This window comes from Mus pahari, chromosome 6, assembly GCF_900095145.1.
Source record: "Mus pahari chromosome 6, PAHARI_EIJ_v1.1, whole genome shotgun sequence".
Taxonomy (NCBI): Eukaryota; Metazoa; Chordata; class Mammalia; order Rodentia; family Muridae; genus Mus; species Mus pahari.
The window spans coordinates 79496826-79509482 of record NC_034595.1 but is presented as its reverse complement, the minus strand read 5'-3'; the positions used below and the strand labels follow the sequence as shown (position 1 = coordinate 79509482).

Genomic DNA, 12657 nt, shown 5'->3' with positions numbered 1-12657 from the left:
TGTGTGTGTGTGTGTGTGTTAGCTGGCTCACCCCTTTTGGAACTCTGCGTGGTGTGTATCTGATAAGTCTTAATGTCGGCCTGCTCTCTCATGCATGATTCTCCTCTTAAGCGTGTGTCCAATATAAAGGCAATTTTTACTAAATCAAGTGTAAAGAGATGAAAGGGCTGACAAGTAAATGTGCTTTCAGAAAACAGATTTCTGATGCAAAGGCACTTGAGCCCTGGAATGGGCAGGGACACTGAGATGGACCATTCGGTTAGACTGAGAATGAAGTGGCCCTTTCTACCCTTTAGCCAAGACACATGATGTAGAGAGGGGCCACAACCTGGCTAGGACTGTGGCAAAGAGGGCAGTGTGAGCAGGGAGACAGAGTGGGTGTCTAAGGACACAGATGTGTGTCCTCTGTACATAGAGTCTTCCCACACCAGTGTTGGCTGCAGGGCTGCTTCCTTTTTCTGAGTGACATGGTTTCCTCATTCTGGAAACTACCCGTTCTTTCAAAAGTCTTTAGAGAAAGGCTCTGGATGAGGTTGTCTTGGTCACAAATTGTGGAATGACCTCATCTATCTATCTATCTATCTATCTATCTATCTATCTATCCATCCATCTATCATCTATCTATCTATCTATCTATCTATCTATCTATCTATCTATCTATCTATCTATCATCTATCTATCTATTCATCTATCTATCTATCTATCTATCTATCTATCTATCTATTCATCTATCTATCATCTATCTATCTATTCATCTATCTATTCATCTATCTATCTATCTATCTATCTATCTATCTATCTATCTATCTATCTATCTATCATCTATCTACCTACCTATCTACCTATCTGTCTGTCTGTCTGTCTGTCTGTCTGTCTGTCTGTCTGTCTATCATCTGTCTATCTCACTTTTGAGACACTTTCACACTACTGCCTAGGATGGCCTGGAACTCTTGAACTCATTGCTATCTTGCTTCAGTGCTGGGGATGCAGGCATGAGCCACCATACTCTGGAGGAAGCAGCATTTTTCTGCCTCTATCTCTCCCTGCCTTCTTTATGTCATTGGAGTTTTCCTGAATCCTCCTAAGATGCCCAACACCATGTCTGGTGCCAAGGACAGAGGACATGCTAGACACATGCCTTACCTTTCTGAACTAGCTGGTGCTGAAAGTAGTGGATTCTCTGCTAACATAATGGCCACGACACTGGTAGATTGTCACTAGCTGTTTCAGCCCACTGAGAAGCTGACTCTCAAAGTGGGCATCCTCACCTCCACATTTCAGATCCAAGCAGGTGTGTCTCAAAGTGTCCTTTAAGTCCTTTCCAGGAATAAGTGGACTTCCCCTAACTCTGTGACTGGAAGGACAAAACAGTGAAGATCCTGGGAGTGAACATTCTGTGTTCTTGAGAACACCTCGTTGTTCTCAAGGTGAAATGTTCAACAGACGTTACTGCTGTTTATCCAGTTATATAAGAGTGCCTACAGTGGGAAAGAGAAGTCAGAAGTCTGTCCACACCAAGCTCAGCCATGGGATGCTCACCTATGGAGCAATGCTCACTTGGTACCTCCTGCTGCCTCAGCTTCCCCAGTTGGTTTTGTATGGTGTTGTGGGTGTCTGATTGAATGATGTCATCTCTATCTGTTGCTATTTCTTCTTTCACTTGAGTATCTCACCAGAAGGGCTGCTCTGTCCTGCCTGGGGCAGGCTTCATTTGCAACTCCAGCTGGCTGCCCCAAATGGCCTTCCCCGTTGACATCTGCTGGCTGCTTTGAACACCTGCCTTGATCATAGTTTGCTCTCTCACTCCTTAGTTATTCTTTTGATTTTGGCTTGATACACACTTAATAAAGTAACTCCTTCAGAACAAACAACATGGCTACCGTGGGTCATGCTCCTGACAGTACAGAATGGTCAATAGTGTATAACATAGGGTCTATAAAATGTTCAGTCTCTAGGGAGGGACACACTCAGGCTTCCATGGGGGTCCAGCCAGAGCTTATCCCAGGGACTGAGACGACTCTCAGCAGTGGGACAAGGAAGGGAAACAAGAAAGTCACTGGGAGGCAGAAGTAAGATAGGCACGCATGAGGCTTTGAGATTCAGGAAACCACCAGGCATTCAGTCTGACTGGAGCTCTGGGCACAGAGTGGATGGTGGCCTGCTTGGACAGATGGATGTGCATCAGACTGTAGAAGCCAAACTCAGAAATTCAAACTCACTTACAAAGAGAGTAGATTTATTAAGGGATTAAATAAATAAGTAAATAAATAAAGGGCTTGCTTGTTTGCTTCTTTGCTATTAAGTTGCCTGTAAGAGAGAGTACCCTGGAAGGCTAGATGAGACAGGGTGGCCGGTGTGAAGAATAAGACATTGTTGGGGTGGAAGATGATAAAGGGTCAAGTCGAGGCAGGAAGCAGTAGCGTGAAGACAGAGATGTGGGGATTTGCTGTCATGTGTACGTACGTACACATACATATAGTACATACGTACTATACAGTGGTCACCTATACCATACACCATACAGCAGTCACCTTTGGACATTGTTCCTCCAAGAGCTATTCACCTTGTGTGTTGAGAGAGAATTTCTCACTAGCCTGGAGCTTGCCAAGTAGTTCCTCGGGGAAGCTAGCTGCCTATCTCTGCCTCCCCAGTGCTGGGATTACAACCATGAGTCACCACGCCTGGCCTTTTAAGTGGAGAGACTTAGACTTGTGTGGCAAACACTGACTGAGCCACCTCCCCAGCCCACACTGGAGTCTTCTATCAGAAAAGTTCCTAATGGGACTGTTGGGGCAGTAGCCAGGCTTTCGTAGTCCAGAAGGCCCCTGGAGGGAGGAAGCAGGGAGGGGATAAGGCAGATCTCTGGAGAACTGTCTGGGAATGGAATGAAGGTGTGAGTGCACGGGTTGGGTGGGAAGGTCTCGGAGACCTGCAAAGCATCAGGATGGAAGGTGGCGCTGGGGAGAGGGCCAGCCAACAAGTTAGGACACGGAGACCCAGGTTAGGGCTCCTTTGTGATTAGCAGCCACAAAAGTGTAAGAGAAAGAGGGTTAGCTGCTTCGGAAACTATTGCAAGGATACAGCAGACACAGGTCCCAGGGCAGAGAAGAGAGCCAGTGGATGCTGGAGCCCCTCCCCATCTCTGACTCTCTCTTGCCCTTGGACCTGAGAACTCTGCCACACACCTGTGAGGACTCACCTGGCCACCCAGGTCCTCAACCCCCTCGGTCTCAAAACCCTTGGTCTCCCAGCCCGGGAAAGGTACATACGTGTTAAATACCAGGGCGATGACGTAGTCTGGAGAGACGGTCACTTTCCAGTCACACTCCTTGCCTGGTGGGTAGGGTTCTGGGTAGTTTGGTGACAGAATGACTCCTGATGGCCCAGTAAGGTCTCCCCCACAAGGAGCTGAGGAGAGAAGGCGAGGAAAATCTGTCCCCTTTACTTGGTCACTTAAAAATAGGCCATTTTATATGATGTACATTCACCTCAGTAAAAACACACACACACACACACACACACACACACACACACATAAAAAACCTGTTGTTGTTGTGTTGTTGTTGTTGTTGAGACGGGGTCTTGTGTAGCCAAGATTGGTCTCTAAGTTGCTATGTAGTGAAGGATGAATTTGAATTCCTAATCTCTCTGCCTCTACCTCCCGAGTGTTGGAATCACAGGTGATTTGCCACCATGCCTCATTTGGCATGGTGCTGAAGACGGCACCTAGGGTCTTGTGTATGCTAGGCAAGTCCTCTATCAACCTAGCTGAATCTTCAGCTTCCAATAAATTATCTTAAGAAAAAAACAAAAACAAAAACCAGGTTCTTCCTGGCTGTGACCTTAGGGAAATTACCTAACTTGCATATATTTCTCATGTGTTAAAAGGAGGTGATGTCTCCCTTAGGGGGTGTCTATGATGCTTAGTGGAGAGGTCTCATGGTCAAAATGGTGTCACTGTTGTCTTTCAGGCATATGAAGTACATGCCATCTTCTCACTGTCTTATGAGTTCAGGAAAGCCTCGTGGGTGTTTACTCCATCTTCCTGTGTAGGGTATCTCACCATCATGTTTGCCTGCCAAGCACTGTTGATCTCCTTGGCTGCCAGCTCTGCTAGCATCTGTTTGGATCCCAGATGCCTTCCAGCTTTACTCCTTGCCTAAGGATGCACATGCCCCTCATCAGGACCAATGTGCTGCAATCCCTCCTAAGTCCACAGTGGCCACGCACTCCTGTGCTGGTGGACTTCTCGACAGATGGGGAGGACAGGGTAGCCAGGGATCCAGCAAGCTGTTTTCCCCATGGGCCTCCTTTAGCCTCTAACAGGTCCCAGGTAGCTCATTGCATCGGGTGTGTGTGTGTGTGTGTGTGTGTGTGTGTGTGTGTGTATTTCAGACCTCAGCTTTGACATGGCTTTTGTTCAGATGACCCCTAGCACCCCTTGTGGAGAAGCCAGACTCGAACCCAGGAACCAGAGCTCATGTGCTGACTTCACAGGGAATGGGGCTAGAGCTAGCCTGGCATCCATCACAGAAAATGTTCGACAAATATTTGCTTCCTTTCTTTGTTTCTCTCCTGTAAGGCAGGGCCATCAGGGCCAGCTAGCTCTGTTCGTGGCAGACTGCCAAAGAGCTGGAAACGAGGGGCTCATCACTGGGATTTCCAATCTGTTTGTGAGAGGAGGCGCCCTCCCTGAGGTCATGTGCAGAAGCGTGTGCAGTGAAAGCTGAATTAACCTCACTGGCCTGCTCGATGCCCAGCTGCAGCCTATCAGGCCAGCCTAGCCCAGCCTAGCCCAGCCCAGCCCAGCCCAGCCCAGCCCAGCCCAGCCCAGCCCAGCCCAGCCCAGCCCAGCCCAGCCCAGCCCAGCCCTTCTCAGGGTGCTGGTGCAGAACTTACTTTTCTGGAAAGTATATTAAAAGGATCACAGCTTTGTGGGACAGGGGACACTGAGAGGGGTCACAGGGGCCTCCGGGAGCTTCTCAGCAGAGCCATTCCCACCCCGCACCCCACACTGGAGTCCGGCTCACTGGGAGGAAGGAAGCTCAAGGATTTGAAATACAAATAAAGAAGGGCATTGGGGGCAGAGAGGAAGGAGGACAGCATCCAAGGAGATGAGGCCTGATATCTTGTCTCTCTACAATGCCACCAGGGAAATTCGCATTTCCCCTCACAGGTGAGGATCCCAGGCTAAGACTTGAACAATTTCCCCAGTGAATGACAGATTCTCAGCCCGTGCTTCGGTCTGATTGTCTGCACACCCCGCTTCTTCACAACACTGAGCTGGTTCTAGGGTCTCTTTGGTTCGTGAGCTAACCCCATTTCCACCAAGGAACTGGATCCAATGTCTCGCTTTCAGAACCACATCCCAGAGCTGGGGCAAGTCAAGACCAGGCCTCGGATATCAGGGTGGTCCTTACCGGGGAAACTTTCAGGGTGAACGCAGCTGGGAGAGCTCTCAGGAAGTCCCCTAAGTCTGTCTCTAGCAGGGAGGATGCATTGGGGGTGGGAAAGCAGGGGTTTTGTGCTCAGCCTGGCGTGGGTGGGAATCTTGGCTCTTGTGTTTCTTAGCTTTGCAATTTGGGACAAGATATCCAAATTTGTCTATTTTGGTTTCTGTAGCTATAATGAGGGAATGGTGCTAAATTCAGGGAGCTGCAGGGAAAAGCTAAATGGGGTCATCTAAGCAAATGTCTAGTGTGAGCCCAGCACATGCTCGGACTCAAGTGGCCATCGTTCCTCTCTCTCTCTCTCTCTCTCTCTCTCTCTCTCTCTCTCTCTCTCTCTCTCTCTTCCCCCCTTTTGAGACAGGGTTTCTTTGTATACATAGGTCTGGCCATCCTGAAGATCAGGCTATCCACAACTTAGAGATTTGCCTGCCTCTGCCTCCTGAGTGCTGGGATTAAAACTGGGTACCACCACTGCCTGGTTGGTCTCTTTACTTTTCTGTGTCTACCAGCCATGGGCATAGGCAGCAACTGAGTTCATCATTTCACTCAGGGAGAAGAAGAGCAGCAAGCATGTGAGCACCTGGGGCATGTGAGGATTATTATTACTATTGCTATTATTAAGAGCCTTCATCTGAGCCTGGCGTGGTGGTGCACGCCTTTAATCCCAGCACTCAGGAGGCAGAGGCAGGTGGATTTCTTAGTTTGAGGCCGGCCTGGTCTACAAAGTGAGTTCCAGGACAGCCAGGGCTACACAGAGAAACCCTGTCTCGAAAAACAAAACAAAACAACAACAACAAAAAAGAGCCTTCATCTGTTGAATGGGGAGATTTTTAAGACAAAGGGTAGATCTCAGGAGCCCTAATCCAGGCAGTCAGCAGTTCCCAGGAGAGGGAGAAAAGTCTTTCCTTTGCCCCTGGAATCTGCTGATCATCCGAACCGGGATGACCCATTCAGCCTAGACAACAGGCTAGAGACAAGAGGACAGATGTGCCTGGCTCAGAACTCTCTGAGGTCATTTTTGAAAGTTCATGGGATGTGTGTTTGCATATGTGTGTGTGTGTGTGTGTGTGTGTATTTGTGTGTATGTGTGTATTTGTGTGTGTGTGTGTGTACCTGTGTCTGTGTTTGTGACTGTGTATGCATGTTTGCGTGAGTGTGTATAGGAAAACTGGGTTTTCTGTATCATTTTGCTGAACCATTCTCCTGGCCCCAGGCTCGAAAGGCAGCTGCCTGCTGTGTAGAGGAGCCTGGTGCCCACAACCCCAAGACTGGAGAGAGGAGCGGAAACCCGAAGCTGCTCTGTACCGATGCAGGTGGGCGGGCTGGGCTGCCAGAAGAATCGGTTCTGGATCTTCATGCAGCTGATCTCTGCACTTCCCTGAAGAGCATAGCCTGGGTCACATTGGAACACTGTGCTATCGCCGGCTTCCCAGCTGTCACCACTCCGACTCCCATTCTGCGGGACTCCGGGGTCATTGCAGGAGGTTGCGGTGGACACTGAGGCAAGAGAAGAGAAGCTCATCAGCTCTGCTGATCATCCCTGCCCTCGGCAGTGACCACTACAGGGGAGTTATGTCGTTGTATCCACCAGCCTGACCCATTTATATCACCGTCACCACTGGACCAACACCTCACTGTGACCACTGGGCAGCTAGCACAGTGGTTCTCAACCTGTGGGTCACGACCCCTCTGGGGCTGCATAGCAGATATTTACATTACGGTTCATAGTAGTAGCAAAGTTACAGTCATGAAGTAGCAACAAAATAATGTTATGGTTGGGGGTCACCATGACATGAGGAGCTGTATTAAAGGGTCGCGGTATTAGGAAGGTTGAGAGCCACTGATTTAGCAGCAGATGTATTTTGAAAGTTTGGTTGCATTGTTATGATTGCAGAAATGAATTACGTTTACAAATACTAACGTTGTTCCCCAGACAAAGCTTTGGCTACCTCGTGCCATGATCAGTTTGAATGAGGGGAAATACGGTTTGAACACTGCAGAGCTAAGCCAAAGAATTTGGGAAGGGTTTGGGGTTGGCCTGCTAGGGTTGCCCCTGAGGGTCGCAGGGAGTCTGCTGAGGTCAGGACTCTCCCTATGTCAAAATAGCCACGGACCCTTTAGACCTGCACCATGTTTAGGGGGAAAAATCAGATATTTGTAGCCAGGGGCAGAACTGAGCACAGAATCAACCCGAGTGGCTGGTCTGTATTAAAAACTCAGAGCAGGGGCTGGGCAGATGACTTGGGGGCGAGAGCACAAGGACCAGAGATCCCTTGGGAAAACCATGTGACCATGGCAGCTGGCCCAGAGTCCCAGCACTTGGGAAGTGGGCTCAAGGGATCTCTGAGACACGCTGCCTGGCTACGATGACTGAATTGGGATGCCTTGGTTACAGGGGAGATTCTCAGCAAGAAAATCGTAGCATGATCCAGGAAGACACCCAGCATCAAACCCTGGCCTCCAAACCAAGTCAGACACGCACAGACCTCCATACGTGAGAGCATGTATTTATGCATGCAGGCCATACAAATAACATATACATACATGTGTAAAAGTGGGGGCGGGGCTCAGCAGCGGAGGAGAGGTTTGTGAAGTGGTGTTTAACTATGTCTAACAGGGAGCGAGTTTATAGGGTAAGCAGGGAGTAGAAGGGTGGAAGGAAGGAATAAATGAATAAAGGAGTGAGTGAGGGAGGGAGGCAGGGAAGGAGGGAGGCAGGGAGGGAGGAAAGGAGGGAGGAAGGAGGGGAGGAGGGAGGGAGAAAGCATGACCCAAAGAAATTCAGCCTACATGGTGGCATAACATCACCGTCAGTGAGTCATGAGACAAGGAGGATGGTGCTGTTGCTACAGCTGGTGACGGAGGCAGGGAGGTGACAGTGGTCACTGGCAAGGGCAGAGGAAGAACTGAGGCAGCCATCATGCCCTAGCTGCCTCCCCAACCCTGAGCAGATGGCAGGACCTGTCCCTGTAGCATTTGCTCTGCAGATCCCAGAGGCAAGAATTTTCTGAAGATCCTGTGATTTACCTACAGCTCCCGAGCCCACAATTGGGAGACTTATTTTACACTCCAACCGAAGGCTCTGCTGTGACCCAGCGTATACAGTTCACATTGGCTTTTTACACAAAGGCATGAAGCCTCCAATAGATTCTGGTCTATCTATGGCTTCCAACGTCCAAGGGAGATACACCTGTTCTGCCTTGCCACCAGAAGCACTTCAGTGACCATGGCCAAGGAGTGGCAGCCCCGCCTGAGAGCCTGTCGCCAACATCACTCAATACAAGATCTGGGATTGAATGGCATGCTACCTTTGATTCCACAACACCAAAGGCTGCAGCTGCCAAACTACAGCCCACAAGCAAATCTGCCTCTGCGCTTATTTCCACAAATAAAGTTTTATTGAGACACAAGCAATGGTCATTTGTTTACAGATCATCCTGCTTTCGTGCTTTGAAGGAAGAAAGTGAGTTGTACCAAGCCACATGGACCACAAAGGCTGAAGGACTGGAGTCTTGGACAGAGCGCTCTGTCAAAGCCCGCTATGTGGGGTCTTATCTCCCCTTCCTTTCTTTTTTCTTTTTATGTCTCCCTCCCTTTGTTGCTCCTTCTCTCTTTCTGCTTTTCTGTCCCCTCTTTCCCTTTTGAGAAAACAATCTGAGAGTTGAACCTCGTGCTTCTTCGAGCTAGGCAAATACTTCATCATGACCCTGTTTTGAACATTTTACACTTTTAGACAGGATCTTATTAAGCTGTGCAGGCAATCCTTGACCTTGACCTCCCAAGGCTTCAGCCTCCTCGGGTGGCCCAGGGCCACAGTCTTGTGCCGCCATGCCCATCTGCCATCCTATCTCAAGCCCTCCCCTTTTGAGGATGCTAAAACTATCCCTTACTTTTATTCACTTTAAACAATGCTCCATCACTATATTCCAGCCACAGTTCTAAACATCTTCCCACATGGTCTGCTCATGCCCCTGCCTCCTCCCCCTCACAAGACCTTGCACACCTTCTGTTTGTCTGGAATGACCCCGCAGCAAGTCTCTTATGCCAGCTCCACCTTGATGTTCAGTTTTTGGCTCCAGACCACTTTTTAGACAGGCCTCCTTCATCCCCTTACTGGGCTCACCCTTAACCTTCCCGACTGTGGTTTTCATCATGGTATCCTGTTCTGTTCTTGTCCCAGCACAATCTGTAACAATCTTGCTAATTTACTTGTTTGCTTCTTCCTTGTCTATCATCCCCTGGCATCTCTCTGCCAACAGAGACCGTTCTGCTCATCACTCCATCCCCAGGGTCCTTGGGACTCAGCCCACCACAGTCCTTAGTAAATATTTGCTGGATAAATGAATGAATGAATGAACAGATCATCACCGTTTGACACTCGCTGAACTTATTTAGAAAGTCAAATAAGAATTATCTTCTGCCTTCCCAATTAAAAACAGACTTAGCTTTCATTCCCAGCGTCACGGGGTGCTGTACATATGTAAATGATTCCCTGGGAGAAAAACAGCTTGCAGTTCTGGCCACACTCAGAAAGGTTATTTATATGCTAGGCAACAGAAATGCAGTGATTAAGCACCAGGTTTGGGAATCCTGGGCACATGGGTTTCGATTCAGACTCTGCTGCTTATTAACTCTGTGACCTTGTGTGAGAAACCACACAGCCTGTATCTGCAGTGTGGATTCATAATAGTGTCTGTGGCAACCCGTTTCTGTCAAAACTCTTAAGAGATGATCTAGTGGGGAGCTTAGCTGCCGCCTGCTCTGTGATGGCTGAGATCACGCTGCCCGGTCACCTCTTGTGGGTCTCAGGTTCTCTCTTGAGTGCTCCTGGATTTGAGCAGCTTGCCAAAGCCTCCAGGGAAAGGCTAGATCCTCCGGGTACTGACAGGATGTTAGCTGTTGCACAGTCGTGTTTACTTAATAAAGCCAAGCAGCTTGTGCTAATCATGCCTGGCATTTCTGCCCAATCCCTCATCAAACATGCACTACCAGGTTCATGTGTGGTAAGCCATTTCCTCTCCCGAGAGAGGAGTCCTGGTATTTGCTAACTGATGACAGCTACAGAAAGGGTGACCTTTCCTCAACCTCCTCCGGTGTACTCAGAGCACGGGGGCCAGGCTGTCATGGCCTTTCTGCAACCCCGGGCTAGGTAGTTGTGATTGCTCTGATCAGTATGAGATTGCCCAGGGAAACACTGGTGTCAGGGAACCCCCCAGCCCCTTCTCGTGCGTTCTTCATGTGTAGCATACATGGATTCCAGGGAGCCCGAGAGGTCTGCTTAGCCTTCACACTTTAAGAGAGATGTGTGATGCCAGGGAGACGCCACTCAAGATGAGCAGGAGGGCCGGTATTGGCTGGCACTAGAGAAACAGAAGCGAGATGCTTGGGGGAGCCAGAGGCTGCAGCAACTAATTCAGAACAGGGAGATTAGGAGGCAGCAGCTTTGGAGACAAACCTTGAAGAATGGTGACCACTCTGACTCCTGGGAGCTGGGCCCGGCCAATGCATGCAAGAGCTGCAGAAGTGAGCCTTACTTAGGTGGTTCACACAGGAGGGTGCCTAGGGACCATCCTGTGGGGCTACCATGAGGACACAGAGGAGTTTTGATGGTGCAGATCTGTGGGGTGCTTATCTGGGATCCTGTTTTAAGCCATCTCTGTCAGTGTGCGCACAGTCAGAGAACATGCACTGCACGTGTGCTTTAAGTATTCATGTTGCTCCTTCCCCGAGAGAGTGCCCGGGAGTCTTCCACACACACCCCCCCCCCCCGTAGGCTGGGAATCTTCTCTTGCTTCTATTGCTCATCCCAGCAATTGCTAACGTTTGCTCCATGAAAGGCCAGTCTCCTGAGACAGCCTCAAAAAAAAAGGTCATTCCTGGTCAAATACATTTGGAAAGTGTGACTTACCAGACACGTTTTGAATTTATGGGTGTGAGCACCTGGAACGATCTCAGACGCTGCCTTAGCTTTACAGATAATCTGCGTAGGTTGGCCTCCACCAAGCCTCTTTCCAACATGGCTCATGGGTCATGCACATTTGGGTTTTTTCTGTACCAATTAATATTCCATGGAGCTTCGAGAATAGACCGGAAATGCCAGGGCAGAAGATGGCACATATGCTGTGTGGACAAGTTACTATGTCCAGGTTCCCTCAGTATCCTGGAGAGACTTGTTCCAGACATTCTCCAGGCATGAATACTGAAATCCATGATGCTTAAGTCCCTTGTGTAAAAATGGTGCTTATAAGCCATATGATCCCTGGTGTATGCTAAACCATCTGCAGATTACTTCTAATACTTAACATATAATATGGAGATAGCTATTATACAATATTGATTAGGAATAATTACAAGAAAAACAACTGTATATGACCAGTACAGATGTGATTCCCTCTCCTCACACACACCCAGAATTTTTGGTCCAGGATTGGCTGAATCCATGAATACAGAATCCATGAATCCCCCAGCCTTAGTTGCTCAGGAAGTTGGGAGACAGAAGAGAAAGTCCGGAGATGCTGAGTTCTGGAAGATCAGCCAACTCAGGACCTGGGCATTTGAGTATTGCCAGTTTGGGGCAGGTCTTTGACATGCGGCCCTGAAACTGGCCACTGCTGTGCACACTTAATTAAAGTGAGATTACTAAGATCACTCTCATGCTTGGCTTCCGGTCCTTTCCAAGACCTGCACTCAAAAAAGAACCAGAGGACACAACAGGACACTTCCAGACCAGAGACCTACACCACTGGGTCCCGAGTCTTCCTCAACATCCCCCCCATTCACCCCAAGGGACCACATTCTATTTCAGAACCCACTCTTCCCCCTCAGTGTTCTCTGCAGCCAAGATGTCCTGTTTCACACCTCCTGTTTGTGAGGGTCCACAGAGCCTCTGAAGCCCAGCCTGCTAGCATCTTTCCATGGCTTTGACCACTCCATCCTTCAGATACTCGCTTTTCTCACTTACTTCTATTCATCCTTTAAGCGTGAATTTGGATAACACCTTCTCTAGAACACTTCTCTTGATGTTTACAGTGGCCTTGGCATCATGGACTTCTCCACGAGTGTGCTTCTTAGAACCTGAGCAGCTCCCATCTGCTGGCGTTCCCTAGCCAAGTGAGCTCGGCATGCATGGAAATATTTTTGTGTGTACTCGGGCACATGCACATACACTGTGTGTGTGAGAGAGAGGGGGAAGGAGGGAGGGAGGGAG

At 49.0% G+C, this 12657-nt stretch overlaps 1 protein-coding gene across 4 annotated transcripts in view; it reads right to left on the bottom strand.

Moving 5' to 3' along the window:
• Positions 1-12657, bottom strand: part of Csmd2 (CUB and Sushi multiple domains 2) — a 553245-nt gene that overhangs the window by 108577 nt on the left and 432011 nt on the right. For all 4 annotated transcript variants that reach the window (XM_029539695.1, XM_021199594.2, XM_029539696.1 and 1 more), the window contains 2 exons: positions 6756-6947; positions 3270-3408 (listed from right to left, as the gene is read on the bottom strand). In XM_029539695.1, coding sequence (XP_029395555.1) covers positions 3270-3408; positions 6756-6947 — 331 coding nt within the window. The remainder of the gene's footprint in view (positions 1-3269; positions 3409-6755; positions 6948-12657) is intronic.